The following is a 14,862-nucleotide window of genomic DNA, read 5'->3' on the forward strand; positions in this document are numbered from 1 at the left end:
GGTTAGTTCCACGTGTGTGAGTCACTCAGTCGTGTCCAGCTCTTTGTGACCCCATGGACTGTAGCCCACCAGGCTCCTCTGTCCATGGAATTCTTAAGACAAGAATACTGGAGTGGGCTGCCATTTCCTTCTCCAGAGGATCTTCCAGACCCAGAGATGGAACCCGCATCTCCTGCATTGCAGGCAGATTCTTTACTGTCTGAACCACCAGAGAAGTCCAAAGCTTCTTATTTAATGTGAGTTCCACATGTTGAAAATATTTTGGATGCATTGGGTTAAATAAAATATACTGTTAGAATTAATTTCACATTTTACCTTTTTCTTTTTACCCTTGATCAGTTCAGTTCAGTTCAGTCGCTCAGTCATGCCTGACTCTTTGCAACCCCATGCACGCCAGGCATTCCTGTCCATCACCAACTCCCGGGTCTTACCCAAACCCATGTCCATCAAGTCGGTGATGCCATCCAACCATGTCATCCTCTGTCATTCCCTTCTCCTCCTGCCCTCAATCTTTCCCAGCATCAGGGTCTTTTCCAGCAAGTCAGCTCTGCGCATCAGGTGGCCAAAGTATTGGAGTTTCGGCTTCAGCATCAGTCCTTCCAATGAACACCCAGGACTGATCTCCTTTAGGATGGACTGGTTGGATCTCCTTGCAGTCTAAGGGACTCTCAAGAGTCTTCTCCAACACCACAGTTCAAAAGCATCAATTTTTCAGCACTCAGCTTTCTTTATAGTCCAACTCGCACATCCGTACATGACCACTGGAAAAACCATAGCCTTGACCAGATGGACCTTTGTTGGCAAAGTAACATCTCTGCTTTTTAATATTCTGTCTAGGTTGATCATAACTTTCCTTCCAAGGAGTAAGCGTCTTTTAATTTCATGGCTGCAATCACCATCTGCAGTGATTTTGGAGCCCAGAAAAATAAAGTCAGCCACTGTTTCCACTGTTTCCCCATCTATTTGCCATGAAGTGATGGGACCAGATGCCATGATCTTAGTTTTCTGAATGTTGAGCTTTAAGCCAACTTTTCACTCTCCTCGGGTACTCAAGGCAGCTGCTAAATGAGAAGGGAGGTTTTGTGTACTGCTGTGGAATTGTCTTCACGTACACTTTTAAAATCAACATGCAAAACACTGTATGTAGTGTTGGTTAAAAGGAAAATAAGGAGGGAATGAATGTATATGTATTTGCTTGACTATGCTTGGAATATCTCTGGAAGGAGTACCAAGAAATGTCTCTAATGAAGAAAACTGGTTGATTGGAACATTGGAAAGCGAGAGGTTAGGCTGATTCTTTGCTGTATATCCCTTTGTACATTTTGAGTTATATGAGTGGAATGTGTACATAAAAATAATCAGAATTTCAAAGAAATCAGTTTTTAATTAGGCAATGTGAAGGGAGAATTAGTTACTTGAGAGAAGATGACTTATCGGATGGAGGTCTTGGACTGGCCCCAAGTAGCTGCTTAGAAATGCTGGGCTCAAGCTTTGGTATTCAGGTCAAGTGTCAATTGAATTTATTACCTTTCTCTCTTCTAATTTTAAGAAAAGGCAAATATATATTTTTAAATCACAGCTTTCGTGCATCAGTAAAATTCAACTGCCACCATATTAGTTTTGTGGGAGGATTTCTAAGGGAGCCCAGCTTCTCCCATCCCCCTCCTTCACCTGCTATCATGTTGTCAAGCTGGTGAGTCACATAAAAGATACAAAGACACCAGTCCTGTGTTTGGAAAGCACATTCTAGTTATGGAAATAAATACATAAACTCATGAGAGAATGGTGTAGTACAGTCTATAATAGAAGGGGAAATTGGGAGAACTACTTCTGCCTGGAGGGCCGGCAGGTCGAGGAGGTCTCCGGAAGATAAGCTAAGAGAGATCTTGGAAGTGAGTGTCTCAGACAGAGGGAAGGGTAGGAGGGAAGGAGGAAGGCGTGCAGGGTGGTGCAAGGAGTAAGGCGCCATCTCCTAGGCCCCTGCGCTGTGTGTTAAGTATGGGGGAGGGGACTTGAGAAGCAGAACCGAGATCTGAGGCTGTGCCGGGGCCATTAACGGCCTCACAGATTATAGCGTTCTTCTCTGTCGCCCCTGTCACCTGACACTGTCATACCTGAGCGGAGTTGTTCCGCAAATGTAAATTTGCACCAAGAGCAAAGTTGACTCACAAGTCGGGGTCCAGCGGTGGGCGCATGGAGGGCGTTTCTGGAAGAGCTGGGGCTGCGAGAAAGGACGTGATGGGCAGGTGGCTGAACCGGGGCCGGGGGACACTTGGGGGTGAGCAGCGGGGGCCGGCTAAGACGGAGCCCCGAGAGACCCGAGGAGCGGAACCCGGAAGCGGTGGGCAGCCGCTGCGGCTGGGGGACTGCCTCTTATTTCTGCACCCTGTGTGGCCTCCCCGGCTAGCCTGCCTCCCGGGGGCCCCGATCGGCCTTTCCCAGACTCCCGGCGCACACGGGGCCCCTGTGCGGTCCGCACCCTCGGGCTCCCGCCTCTGGTCACGCGGTTCCCAGCCCCTCTGCCGGTGCGGGAGGGCGCACAGAGCCCGCCCAGAAAAGGAGCTCGCTGTGAGTTCCCGAGCAATGCCAGAGTTTAAGGGCGGGGGATTCGGGGCCATTGGTCCAGTGGTGTCTCCACACTGCCAGTACAGGTCACACTGGGGACTTGCGAAGGGCCACAGGACCGGGAAGGGGCGAAGGGAGCCCTCCTGACCTCCCTGTCCTACTGGACCGGGAAGGGGCGAAGGGAGCCCTCCTGACCTCCCTGTCCTACTGGACCGGGAAGGGGCGAAGGGAGCCCTCCTGACCTCCCTGTCCTACTGGACCGGGAAGGGGCGAAGGGAGCCCTCCTGACCTCCCTGTCCTACTTACTTTGTTCACCGTCTGATGAAACATTGCTGATGCTCTTGCCAGCTGCTATCTAGCCAAAGCTTCCCATGTATATTTAGGCTAGGTAATCATTACATGGGGCTCCCCTTGTGGCTCAGAGGGTAAAGAATCTGCCTGCAATGCGAGGGACCTGGGTTAGATCCCTGGATCAGGAAGATCCCCTGGAGAAGGAAACGGCAACCCACTCCGTATACTTGCCTGGAGAATCCCATGGACAGAGGAGCCTGGTGGGCTACAATTCATGGGGTCTCAAAGCGTCAGACACAATGGAACAGCTAACACAACCGTTACACAGGCAGCTTTCATTTAAAATATCAAGGTCGTGGTAAGTCACCTCAGTCGGATCTAACTCTTTGTAACCCTCAGCCTCCTCTGTCCACGGGGTTCTCCAGGCAAGAATACTGGAATGGGTTGCCATGCCCTTCTCCAGGGCATCTTCCCAACCCAGGGATCAAACCTGAGTCTCTTATGTCTCCCACATTGGCAGGCGAGTTCTTTTTTTTTTTTTTTTCCATTTATTTTTATTAGTTGGAGGCTAATTACTTTACAGTATTGTAGTGGTTTTTGTCATACATTGACATGAATCAGCCATGGATTTACATATATTCCCCATCCCGACACAGATGTACAGAACAGACTTTTGGACTCTGTGGGAGAAAGCGAAGGTGGGATGTTTTGAGAGAACAGCATTGAAACATGTATATTATCTATGGCAGGCGAGTTCTTTACCACTAGTGCTAACTGGGAAGCTGTAAGATATCAACAACCTCATCTAAATAGAGCATTTTTCTAGCACAAATGGATTGGGTTGCAATTTAGGCAAGATACCTCGATTCAAGCTACATGCTTTATTCCCATTAAGATTGGGAGAATCTGTCCCTCACCTTTTCCTCTTTTGAAATAGGTATATTCAATCAACCAACATATATAGGGTCCCCTTCTATATGGCAGGCATTACACTACATGCTATGGTTAAACACTAAGATAAAATTCCTTCCCTCAGTGAGCTTACTGTCTATTGGAGAGGCAAAACAGGTGCAAACACAGAGAAATGTTAGACTATTAAGTAAATGCTGTGACAGAACTCTATTTGAATATTCTAGGAGCCCCAGAGAGGATACTTCCTCTGATCATGGGAGCTATAGGAGCTGGTGACATCGAATTGCAGGAAAGGACTTGGCCAGATGGAGGAAGGGAAAGGATGTTTGCTCAGAGGAGTATGAAAAGCAATGGACACTAATGCACCGAGTTGAAAAGCGGTGGATTTGCTGTGTTCATGGAGCCGGATTATCTGGTGCAAGTGACAAGTCCAGGAGTGATGAGAGGGTGTTTGAAGAGATGGGCAGGGGTTCGATGACCTTGGGAAAGAACCCACTTTGTCCTGTGGGTAATCGGGATGGTGGTGGAGACCTTTCCTGCTCAGGGGGAAGAGAAGCTACAGAACTCTGGGCGCAGGGAGTCAGAGTCGGATCTGAACGGCGCTCAGCTGGGCCTACCCAGAAGGCAGAGAGAAGAGCCGTGTCGGATGGTCTGGAGAGCATGAGCCTGAAAGGGAAACCTTGTGAATGAATTTGAACTTGGTCTTTAGGGCAAAGAGGTTGAAACAGGGGAGTAGCATAATCAACTGCCTATTTTGTGAAGATCCCCACAGCAGCTATTTGGGAAGTGGTCCAAAGGGGATCGGTCCAGAGAAAGGCAGGAAAACCAGCCGTGAAGATGGTGCTCAGGTTCTGGTGAGCTGTGACAGTGGCCTGGACATAGAATTGGCAGGATGTGGGGAGCTGGGCCACATTTAGCACATTGTGCCTATTCCCAGTTACTCAACAAACAGAAGCATTTCAGGACACTTACAGTGGTCATTAAAATGGTTTTCTGTGCCCCCGGGTCCTGTCTACACCCACATTAATTCTACTTTCTCTTGGTGCAGACATCCTCTTTGGGGGGAAGACGCCTTCAACCCCCGGATCGCTGCTCCCACGGCATCGTGTGTGGCCTTGCCTGTCCCTGGCACCATGCTTCCTCACACTTGCAGGGCCAGCTGCCCATCTCCTCTGCTGAACTGCATGCAGTCAGGGGCTCCTCCTGGGTACTGTTCTGTTCCCAGTGCCACATACTGTCCCTGGCACGTAGGGGGTGCCCCATGATTTGCTGGATGAATGAATAAGCGAATTATTAGTTCAGATACAGGTGGGATATCTGTATTTTACTAGAAGATTCAGAATTTTTTTTAATAGGGGAACAATTTTATTATTTAGTTTTAAACACTTTTACATTTTATTGGCATGTAGTTGCTTTACAGTGACATGTTAGTTTCTACTGTGTAGCAAAGTGAATTACACACACATATATTATATACATATATATTTATATACATATTTCCCCCCCCCCCCTTTTTGGATTTCCTTCAGCATTTTAATTGGATCCAAGCTAATGACTATCTTTACCCCTCCTCAACATTGTATTATATATTTGGGAACAAAAAGAAGACAATTACTAAGTAAAATATTGACTTTCGTGATTTTTAAAATGATTATAGATATCACTTTGTGTTTCTAATGTCGGTTGTTGGTTTCAGTCACTCAGTTGTGTCTGATTCTTACAACCCTGTGGACTGTAGCCCGCCAGGTTCCTCTGTCCATGGGGTTCTCCAGGCAGGAATCCTGGAGTGGGTTGCCATTTCCTTCTCCAGGGGATCTCCTTGACCCAGGAATTGAACCCAGGTCTCCTGCATCGCAGGTAGATTCTTTACCAACTGAGCTATGGATAGTTCTTTATGTTGAGGCCATTAGCATTGAACATTATGTTTGTTTCAGGAATATGACATCGTTCTTTAACTCTCTCACCTGTCTTGATGTGGCCCTTTTACGGTTTGTTGTGAAGTGCCATTCAGCTGGTTTTCAAGTCTTTCAGAGGGAATTGTTCCATTTGTAGCTGTAGATTAAGTGGCCCTGTGGTAGGAGAAGCGTTCAAGATCTTTCTACACTGCCATCCTGGGCCACCCTCAGTATTTTCTTTTTAATATTTTTGTTACTGTGGTAAAAGTCACATAATATAAAACATACTCCTTTACCCGTACTTAACTGCAGTTCAGGGCGCTAAGTAGATTCGCATTGTTGTGCAACTCTCACCATCGTTCATCTCCCAAACTCTTCTCCTTCTTAAACTGAAATTCTGTCCCCATTTAAAACCAGCTCCCCATGCCCGCTTCCCACCCACTGATCCCTGGCATCTACCAATGGACTTTCTAACTCTATGAATTTGACTCTTCTAGGCACCTCATATAAGCAAAATCAGACAGTATTTGTGTGCATTTGCTGTATATTGTGGACTGCCCTCAGTATCTCAAATAATTTTGATAAGCCAAAGAGCTTAAAAGACACATTTTAAACAAATATTTATAAAATGGTAAAACCAATTCTCTGACCATTTATTTTGAAACAGAACCAAACTGCCCAGCTGAAAATGAAGAGCCCGGAAAATTGACCCTTCCTCTCAGCCATCCTTATTTCCAGCGTCACCCACTTAGAAAGCTTTGGACGATCAAGCCTGTCTCCATCCTCCAGGGTGCGCTGGGGTCACCCCACCACTGGTGACGGTCACTCTCTGGAGGCACAGTTTCGTGAGCCTCAGGGCGAGTTTGCCCTTCATCACGTGTTTCTTGGCTGGTGTAGACATTCTAGGCGTTCCCCTCAGGCGCAGTTCAAATGTCTTCTCTGGGTGAGGAAACTTGCCCGATGGAGTCAGAGCCAGCACCTGGGTCTTCCTGTCGTGGCCGCATGCTCCCTGTAGTTCGCAGCCGTGTCTGTCTCTGCCTTTACACTCGAGGCGTAGGCCACCCAACTCAACCCCTGACCCCACACTCTTGTTCCTTGGTTGTCTTATATGCTTGGTCTCACCTGTGACGCGGCAGTCAAGTCTTCAAGAGCAGAGCTTGTGTGACGTGTGGTTCCTCCCCGACGCCAGCATCAGGACACTGTGTGTGTGAGAGAAAGTAGAGGCCAGGTGGCAGACACGCCCTAACACGGCTGACATGCAGCCACACCCCAGATACGCTGCCTTCACTTGACAGCCGGGCCCTGGGGAGCCACACGGGGCTCACACGGCGACCCAAGTCCAGAGAGCTTACAGAGAGAGAGAAATGGATGTGCTGGGCGTGCGCTCTACCTCGTCAACTTTGGACAGCTTTTCTTGTTTTTCTTTTTAGATTTTAATTATGTGTTTATTTTTATTACTGTATGTTTTTCTGTACATTAACCAAGTGCATGGCTTTATTTTTATTTAATTTTTTCACGGAGCAGTGAGCTTGTGGAAACTCAGCTCCCCAACCAGGGGTCGAACTGGCACCCTTGTCCATGAAAGCATGGGGTCCTAACTGCTGGGTCACCAAGGGATTCTCTGGGCAGCTTTGCTTTAACTAAGGACCTGGCTCGTTTTGTTGACTGAATTGGATAAAGGATTTTACCTGTGTTTGAGACAGGAATGAAATAACATGAAGGTACACAGTTGGGATGTTGACAATCGTTTGCAGGGATTTTTGTTGGTGGTGGTTGTGCGGCCGCTCAGTCATGCCCGACTGTGATCCCATGGACTGCAGCCGCACCAGGCTTCCCTGTCCTTCACCGCCTCCCAGGGAGTGTGCTCAAACTAATGTCTGTTGAGTCAGTGATGACATCCAGCCATCTCATCCTCTGTCACCCGCTTCTGCTCCTGCCCTCCATCTCCCCCAACATCAGTTGATGGCGTGTTTTAATTCTCCCAGTTCCGTGACTGGCTAAGGATTTTACCTATGTTTAGAGACAGGAATAAAATACCATGAGGGTACGTTGTTGGGAAGCTTGCAGTCGTTCTGGGGGGGTTTTTTGTGGTTGGTCTGTTTTAATTCTCCCGGTTCTCTCACCGTTCAGCTTATCTGTTTTCCCTCCCATCAGGGTCCCCGGCTGCGGGGCTCTTTCTCAGTCATCGTGCGTGTGGCCTGACTGAAGACGGAGGGGATGAAGTCCATCCTCGACGGCCTGGCAGACACCACCTTCCGAACCATCACCACAGACCTCCTGTACGTGGGTGCCAATGACATTCAGTACGAAGACATCAAAAGCGACATGGCATCCAAATTAGGGTACTTCCCGCAGAAATTTCCTCTGACTTCCTTCCGGGGAAGTCCCTTCCAGGAAAAGATGACTGCCGGGGACAGCCCTCAGCTGGTCCCCGCAGACCAGGCGAACCTCACCGAGTTTTACAACAAGTCCCTGTCCTCCTACAAGGAGAATGAGGAGAACATCCAGTGTGGGGAGAACTTCATGGACATGGAGTGCTTCATGATCCTGAACCCCAGCCAGCAGCTGGCCATCGCTGTGCTGTCCCTCACGCTGGGCACCTTCACGGTCCTGGAGAACCTGCTGGTGCTCTGCGTCATCCTCCACTCGCGAAGCCTGCGCTGCCGGCCGTCTTACCACTTCATCGGCAGCCTGGCGGTGGCCGACCTCCTGGGGAGCGTCATCTTCGTCTACAGCTTCGTGGACTTCCACGTGTTCCACCGCAAAGACAGCCCCAATGTGTTTCTGTTCAAACTGGGGGGGGTCACGGCCTCGTTCACGGCCTCGGTGGGCAGCCTGTTCCTCACGGCCATCGACAGGTACATATCGATCCACAGGCCCCTGGCCTACAAGAGGATCGTCACACGGCCCAAGGCCGTGGTGGCGTTTTGCCTGATGTGGACCATCGCGATTGTGATCGCAGTGCTGCCCCTGCTAGGCTGGAACTGCAAGAAGCTGCAGTCGGTGTGCTCAGACATTTTCCCGCTCATCGACGAGACCTACCTGATGTTCTGGATCGGGGTCACCAGCGTGCTGCTGCTGTTCATCGTGTATGCCTACATGTACATCCTCTGGAAGGCGCACAGCCACGCCGTGCGCATGATCCAGCGTGGTACCCAGAAAAGCATCATCATCCACACGTCCGAGGATGGCAAGGTGCAGGTGACTCGGCCCGACCAAGCCCGCATGGACATTCGGCTGGCCAAGACCCTCGTCCTCATCCTGGTGGTTTTGATCATCTGCTGGGGCCCTCTGCTCGCCATCATGGTATACGATGTCTTTGGGAAGATGAACAAGCTCATTAAGACGGTGTTTGCGTTCTGCAGCATGCTCTGCCTGCTGAATTCCACAGTGAACCCCATCATCTACGCTCTGCGGAGCAAGGACCTGAGACATGCTTTCCGGAGCATGTTCCCCTCCTGCGAAGGCACCGCACAGCCTCTTGATAACAGCATGGGGGACTCAGACTGCCTGCACAAACACGCCAACAACGCAGCCAGCGTCCACAGGGCCGCGGAGAGCTGCATCAAGAGCACGGTCAAGATCGCCAAGGTGACCATGTCTGTGTCCACGGACACGTCTGCCGAGGCTCTGTGAGCCAGACACTTCCCTGGCTGCACAGAACAAAAAATTTTCTCTCTCTCTCTTTTTTTTAAAGCTCAAAACCCAGAAGTGTCTGTCCTCTCATCGGTTATATTTTTTTAAGTTGACCACGCTCAGTGGAAAGGTGATTGTCACCATGATCAGTTATCAGTTCTCTAACGTCTCTATAGTGTAGGTCCTCAGACTCAGTTCTCTGGAGGTTTACAGGGAAGAGAGCCTGTGGCTTCAGGGACTGGAAGGTCCATGCAGAGTCTCAGTGAAATAAGAGAGACACTTTCGGCTACACAGTTGAAAGCCCAAGTACCCATAGAAAAAGGCCATTAAATGAGTGATGCCTTTGTAATCACAACTTTCATTATAATGTGAAATGTACTTGTCCAGAAATACCAGAGATACTTCTGATATCTGAGAGATCTCCATTTTTACAACAGTTTTAGGACTAAAGTAGAGCTATTCTGTGACATGAAGTGTGTCCTGTGAGATGTGTATCAGCGTTTACTATGTGTTATTTATATTTGTCTAGTTCAGCAAAACTGCGAGGTGGGCTTCTATGAGACCAGTGGAACCTAAGCAGTGGATATACACCAATGAGACCACTTTTTAAAGCATTATTGTCCATGATCTAACTTTAGAAACCTTAATATTTTTTCAAAAATCTCTATTAAAATTTGACATTGAAATAACCATAAAGTTTTATTTTTCTGTTAATCCAACAAGAAGACTTTCAAGACTGTCCAAAGTCTTGAGCAGAACTCATTGACACTTAAAATTTTCTTAGTCCTGCATTTTCCTACGAGGACTCGTATTATCTCCTGGACTCTTAACTGTTCTGCCGGGTGACGGATTACAGGCAGAACAAAAGAGAGATGACTTATTGACTTTTGGCTGCCATCACTGACTTTCTTTAGTCTTTAGCTCTTACTGGACCTCTTAAGACAGCATGTGTCGATCTTAATGTAAGTTGTTAGCACTGTGCAATTGCTGTTTACTTGAAGAGTACTGCATCCTTATATTCCAGGTTTAAGTAGATTTCATGCCTGGGTGGCCAAACAACAGTCTTCATTTTTTCTTAATTGAAAAGAAGTATTGTCTGGATCAGTAAAATTCTACTGTATGTGTGAATGTAAATGTGTGTATGTGTGTGATTCTATCCTGTAACTGTTCTAGTAATGTCTTAAAGTGATAAAACTGTGACCACGTGTACACTGTTCCCCTTGCTGCACTCTCGCACATGAATTCAGTTTCTAAAATTGAGTTCTTCCAGAAATCTTGTTGATAAAAACACTGGCCATAAACCTTCAGAACCCTACCCCTTTGAGACTGGATCAAGTATTACTAAACTGACCCTTAGATATTTCATAAGACCAGTGTTTAGCAAGGAATCATTGATCGTGAACACTCAAGTCACTGTCTGTATAGTGTTCACATCAGGAAATGAAAGTGTTTTTGTCTCTGATCACCTAATGTTGATCAAGTCCATGGAGATGTAAGTCATTATAAGGGAAGTGATTCTAAAAGAAAGAAGAAAGCCCAGTAGTAACACAGTTTAGTTGTGTGTGTAGGCAGCGAGATCCCAGTTTAAGTAGCTCTATACCTTGCTCACCAGAATGAGACTACCAGGTCTGGCTCATGCGGTAAGAAGGCCCATCAGACAGCGAGGGAGACAGGACAGGGCAGTGAGGAGCTGACACCCTTGCGCTGGAGGCCTGGACGTCATGTGGTTGCCTCTGTGCTTCAAGCAGATGCCCTTGGTGCCAACCCAGCCCTTGGCTTTGCCTGTATAGGTTTGGGCGGAGGAAGCGGCTCTCCTCTGCTCCTGGTTAGCCAGAGGTGCTAAGGCATAAAGATGAACATGGCTAGCTTTCTTCTTACGCTCCAGTTCCATCCTCAGTGGTGCCATGGGTGTTCCGAAGTAGGCCCTCTCACAGTAAACACTGATAGTGCTTAAGAAGCCATTCGACTCTGACACATTTTGCTTGCAGACTACATTTTCCCTAAATGGATAAAACGTAGCCTTTGCATAGCCTGCATAGGCCTGCATAGCCTGATGTGAAGTGGAGAGCCAGCCGATCTGGTGATTGCTAGCTATGTGGTACCTGATGGGGCGATGCTGTTTCTTGCAGTATAAGGCCGAATATGGCTTGTGGACCATAAAAGCTGAGATGCTTTTAATTGTCTGTACAGCTTGCCTGCTGGTTCCTTCACTTTACCTCTCTGTCATATGCAGATGAGGGCTCAGGGTGCTAGAGGATTAATAAGATCTCTTTAGAAGGACAAAAGATTATTTATGAAAAAACTCACCAGGGTTTCTAGTTTCCATTGAAGAATTTGCCACTCTTTAGTCCCAAATTACCCTGAAGATGAATCCACGTATCTCTGAGCTCACCAGGCAATGCCAATGCTCTTTTCACAGCTACGAAGACCTGGTGAAGATGAAATTCTTGTTATTGGTAGAAAAATTTCAGGATTCATTTTTGAAACTGTATTTGTGTGTATGCAAAGTAGATTTTATAGTGTGTTGTGCTTACAAGATCTTAATCATATATAATCAATTAAGGGACAATGGGGCTGACAGCACTAGACTTGGTGCTTATTGATATTCTAAGAAATATCTGTGAAATATCATCCTGTATGTGTTATGCCACCTTCATTTTAAAACATTTAAATGAGTTTGATTCACTCTGACACTTTTAATATCATTTCCTAACCCAAGTGACTCAGATGTTCTCCCCAAGGAATATACTCATTAGAATTATTATTCATTAGTATCATTCATTATTTAGTCCCTTAATGAGATCCATTGATTTAAATATAATATAGATTTCAGTAAGTTTTATAAGGTCTAGCTTCAGAGTTATCTTCTCTCCTCTGAGGCTGACATATGAGTCATGCATTTCACCATCATATATGTCTTCAGAAAGGGCCAGATTGCCAATCTGCCTGGTTTCTTCAGAGTAATGATGAATCTTTCAATCCTGGACCTACAGTTTCATTTAGAAAACGAGGGCTGTCTGTAAGAACCCCTACTTTTCCATTACATAGGAAATAAGTGTAAAAGAAACATGGATCTGGATGAAGCTACACACATATGCCTACACTTGAGATGATCCCCAAGACTGCCTATCACTTTGAGTCCAAGTGGCATTAAGTATAATGGAATTGTGGCTGCCTAAACCCACACTGCAGGAAACAGGCCCAGCCTCCAGATGAGAATTAGACCCTTGATGAGGAGCATTCTAGTTACTGTCCTGTTGATTAATTTCTGCCATCTTGTGTCTGTAAAAGAGACCACCAATATCATGCGCAAATTAGATTTCTCACAATCTAACTGTATATTTGTATGATATTTTAAAATCTCCTAAATGCTGGGCAATGGTTATTAACAATTGTCTTGCACTGGCCTTCTGATGAAACGGTAACAATGCCTACTGTAATATAGACAAAACATTTTATCTACTGATTTGGGCTGAATGTATGTAAATAGGTTTTCAAAAAGGCAGATGTTTAAGCAGTGGCCTACAAATCAGTAATTTTCAGATAGGAGAGTTTCTTTACACTGTTGTGGCATCCTAAAAACTATCTTCACATCAACTTAGTGTACTAGGCCTGCTGGGGATGATCGGTGTCCCCAGGGAAGGAAACCTTTTCTTGTAATAATATGAATCAAGATACCAGATGATCTGGATTCTTATTTCCTATGTTTCAAGTGGAAAACATAGCTCTTTATTGTCTGTAAATCAAACATGATTACTTTTCCTCTTAGAGAAATACTGTATTGTTAGATGTTTGTTGAGCTGGTAACATCCTTGCAACCGCTGCAATATCTTTGTTAGTAATAAAACTTTGTACTAAAGTATTAGTAAGATTGTTATTCAATGTAGCTTCAGTCATTAAATTACTATAGTGAAGTAGTACTTCTGTAATATTTACAATGTATTAAGCCCACACTATATTTTATTTCAGTGGTGTAATTAAATTGTTATTTATTCAAAGAGGAAACATCCCATCATGTCTGTTGTCCAAAGTTACCTGGAATCAAATAAAAATCCTAGATTATCACAAAGAATACAGTGTCTTTGAATTCTGCCTTATTTCACTGTCCAATGTCAAAACACTTGAGGTTTAAGTTCTGAAAGATTGATTTGTTCCTCAAAAGCAATGAAGACTTTATTTGAGAAATGAGAACAGATTAGATTAATATATTCATTTTTAACAAAGAAAAAATGCAAAAAGCGTCATTTACATAATAAAGGAAAAAGCCTGCCATACCTTTTAAAATCATTATCTAATTAAAGAGTTTAATGATTTTGCACTAAGTTAAAGCAAATGTACTACTCATAATCTATAAATTAGATTTGAACTTCATATATTTAGTAAAATATATAAATCTAAAGAATTTATAACCTCATATATCCTGAACCATGTGAAAAGATAATTACTTTTCAGCTTAACTTATTTATAAAAGCATATTTTTATTTGAACAGTAGGAGAAAATAGAAAATTTTATAATGAAGTAAAAAAGCATTACAGTGAAGTTTATACATTATTAGTGTCTGAAATAAAGTATGTTTGCAGTCAATTTTGAAAGAAGTTTTAAAATTTTTCAAATGATAAATTGACAAATGTTTGAAAATAGATCATCTTTATTTTTTTATTATCTGTAATTAAAACTCTTCATTCTTCTCTTAGTAAACATTGTAGCTAACTGCATGAGCTAAATGCTTCTAGCAAAGAGCAAATGACATGTGTTCTTAATTCTTAAATTTTATATTGGGACTTGAAGGGAATAAGATATTAGGTTGGTGCAAAAGTAACTGGTTTTTACATTGTTGAAATTTGCCATTTGATATTGGAATACATTCTTAATAAATGTGGTTATGCTACACATCATTTTAATGTGTATTTCTTGATTTATTCTTTTTTTGCTAATGACTCATCACTTGCTGTTTATTTTATAATTATTTTAGACTATGGAAATGATATTAGACAAAAAGCAAATTTGAGTGATTTTCTTATTTGAGTTCAAAATGGATTTAAAGCAGTGGAGACAACTTGCAGTACCAACAGTGTATTTGCCCAGGAACTGCTCAGAACAGACAGTGCGGTGGTGGGTCAAGCAGTTTTGCAGGATGAGAGCCTGGAAGATGAGGAGTGCAGTGGCTGGCCGTCAGAGCTTGACAACAGCCGACTGAGAGCAGTCATCGAAGATGATCCACTTAAAACCACACGAGAAGTTGCCGAAGAACTCAACTTCAGCCACTGTATGGCCATTCAACATTTAAAGCACGTTGGGAAGTCAAAAAAGCATGATAAGTGAGAGTATCAAGAGCTGACCACAAATCAAAAAAATTTTTTGCAGTGTCATCTCTTATTCCATGCAACAACAATGAACGATTTCTGAGTAGGATTGTGACGTGCGACAAAAAGTGGGTTGTGTACTACGACTGGCAATGACCAGCTCAGTGGCTGAACTGCGAAGAAGCTCCAAAGCACTTCCCAAAGCCAAACTTGCACCAAAAATAGGTCATGGTCACTGTTTGGTGGTCTGCTATGGGGC

The 14,862-nt window shown here is 44.9% G+C and overlaps 1 protein-coding gene across 5 annotated transcripts in view; it reads left to right on the plus strand.

The window, feature by feature from the left end:
• The window catches only part of CNR1 (cannabinoid receptor 1), a 30,706-nt gene extending 16,511 nt beyond the window's left edge, over window positions 1–14,195 (plus strand). For all 5 annotated transcript variants that reach the window (XM_070450144.1, XM_020879137.2, XM_070450142.1 and 2 more), the window contains one exon: window positions 7,818–14,195. In XM_070450144.1, coding sequence (XP_070306245.1) covers window positions 7,881–9,299 — 1,419 coding nt within the window. In that variant the 5' untranslated portion in view covers window positions 7,818–7,880 and the 3' untranslated portion in view covers window positions 9,300–14,195. The remainder of the gene's footprint in view (window positions 1–7,817) is intronic.
• Window positions 14,196–14,862: the final 667 nt, after the last annotated feature.

Source organism: Odocoileus virginianus, chromosome 19 (assembly GCF_023699985.2).
Source record: "Odocoileus virginianus isolate 20LAN1187 ecotype Illinois chromosome 19, Ovbor_1.2, whole genome shotgun sequence".
Classification (NCBI taxonomy): Eukaryota; Metazoa; Chordata; class Mammalia; order Artiodactyla; family Cervidae; genus Odocoileus; species Odocoileus virginianus.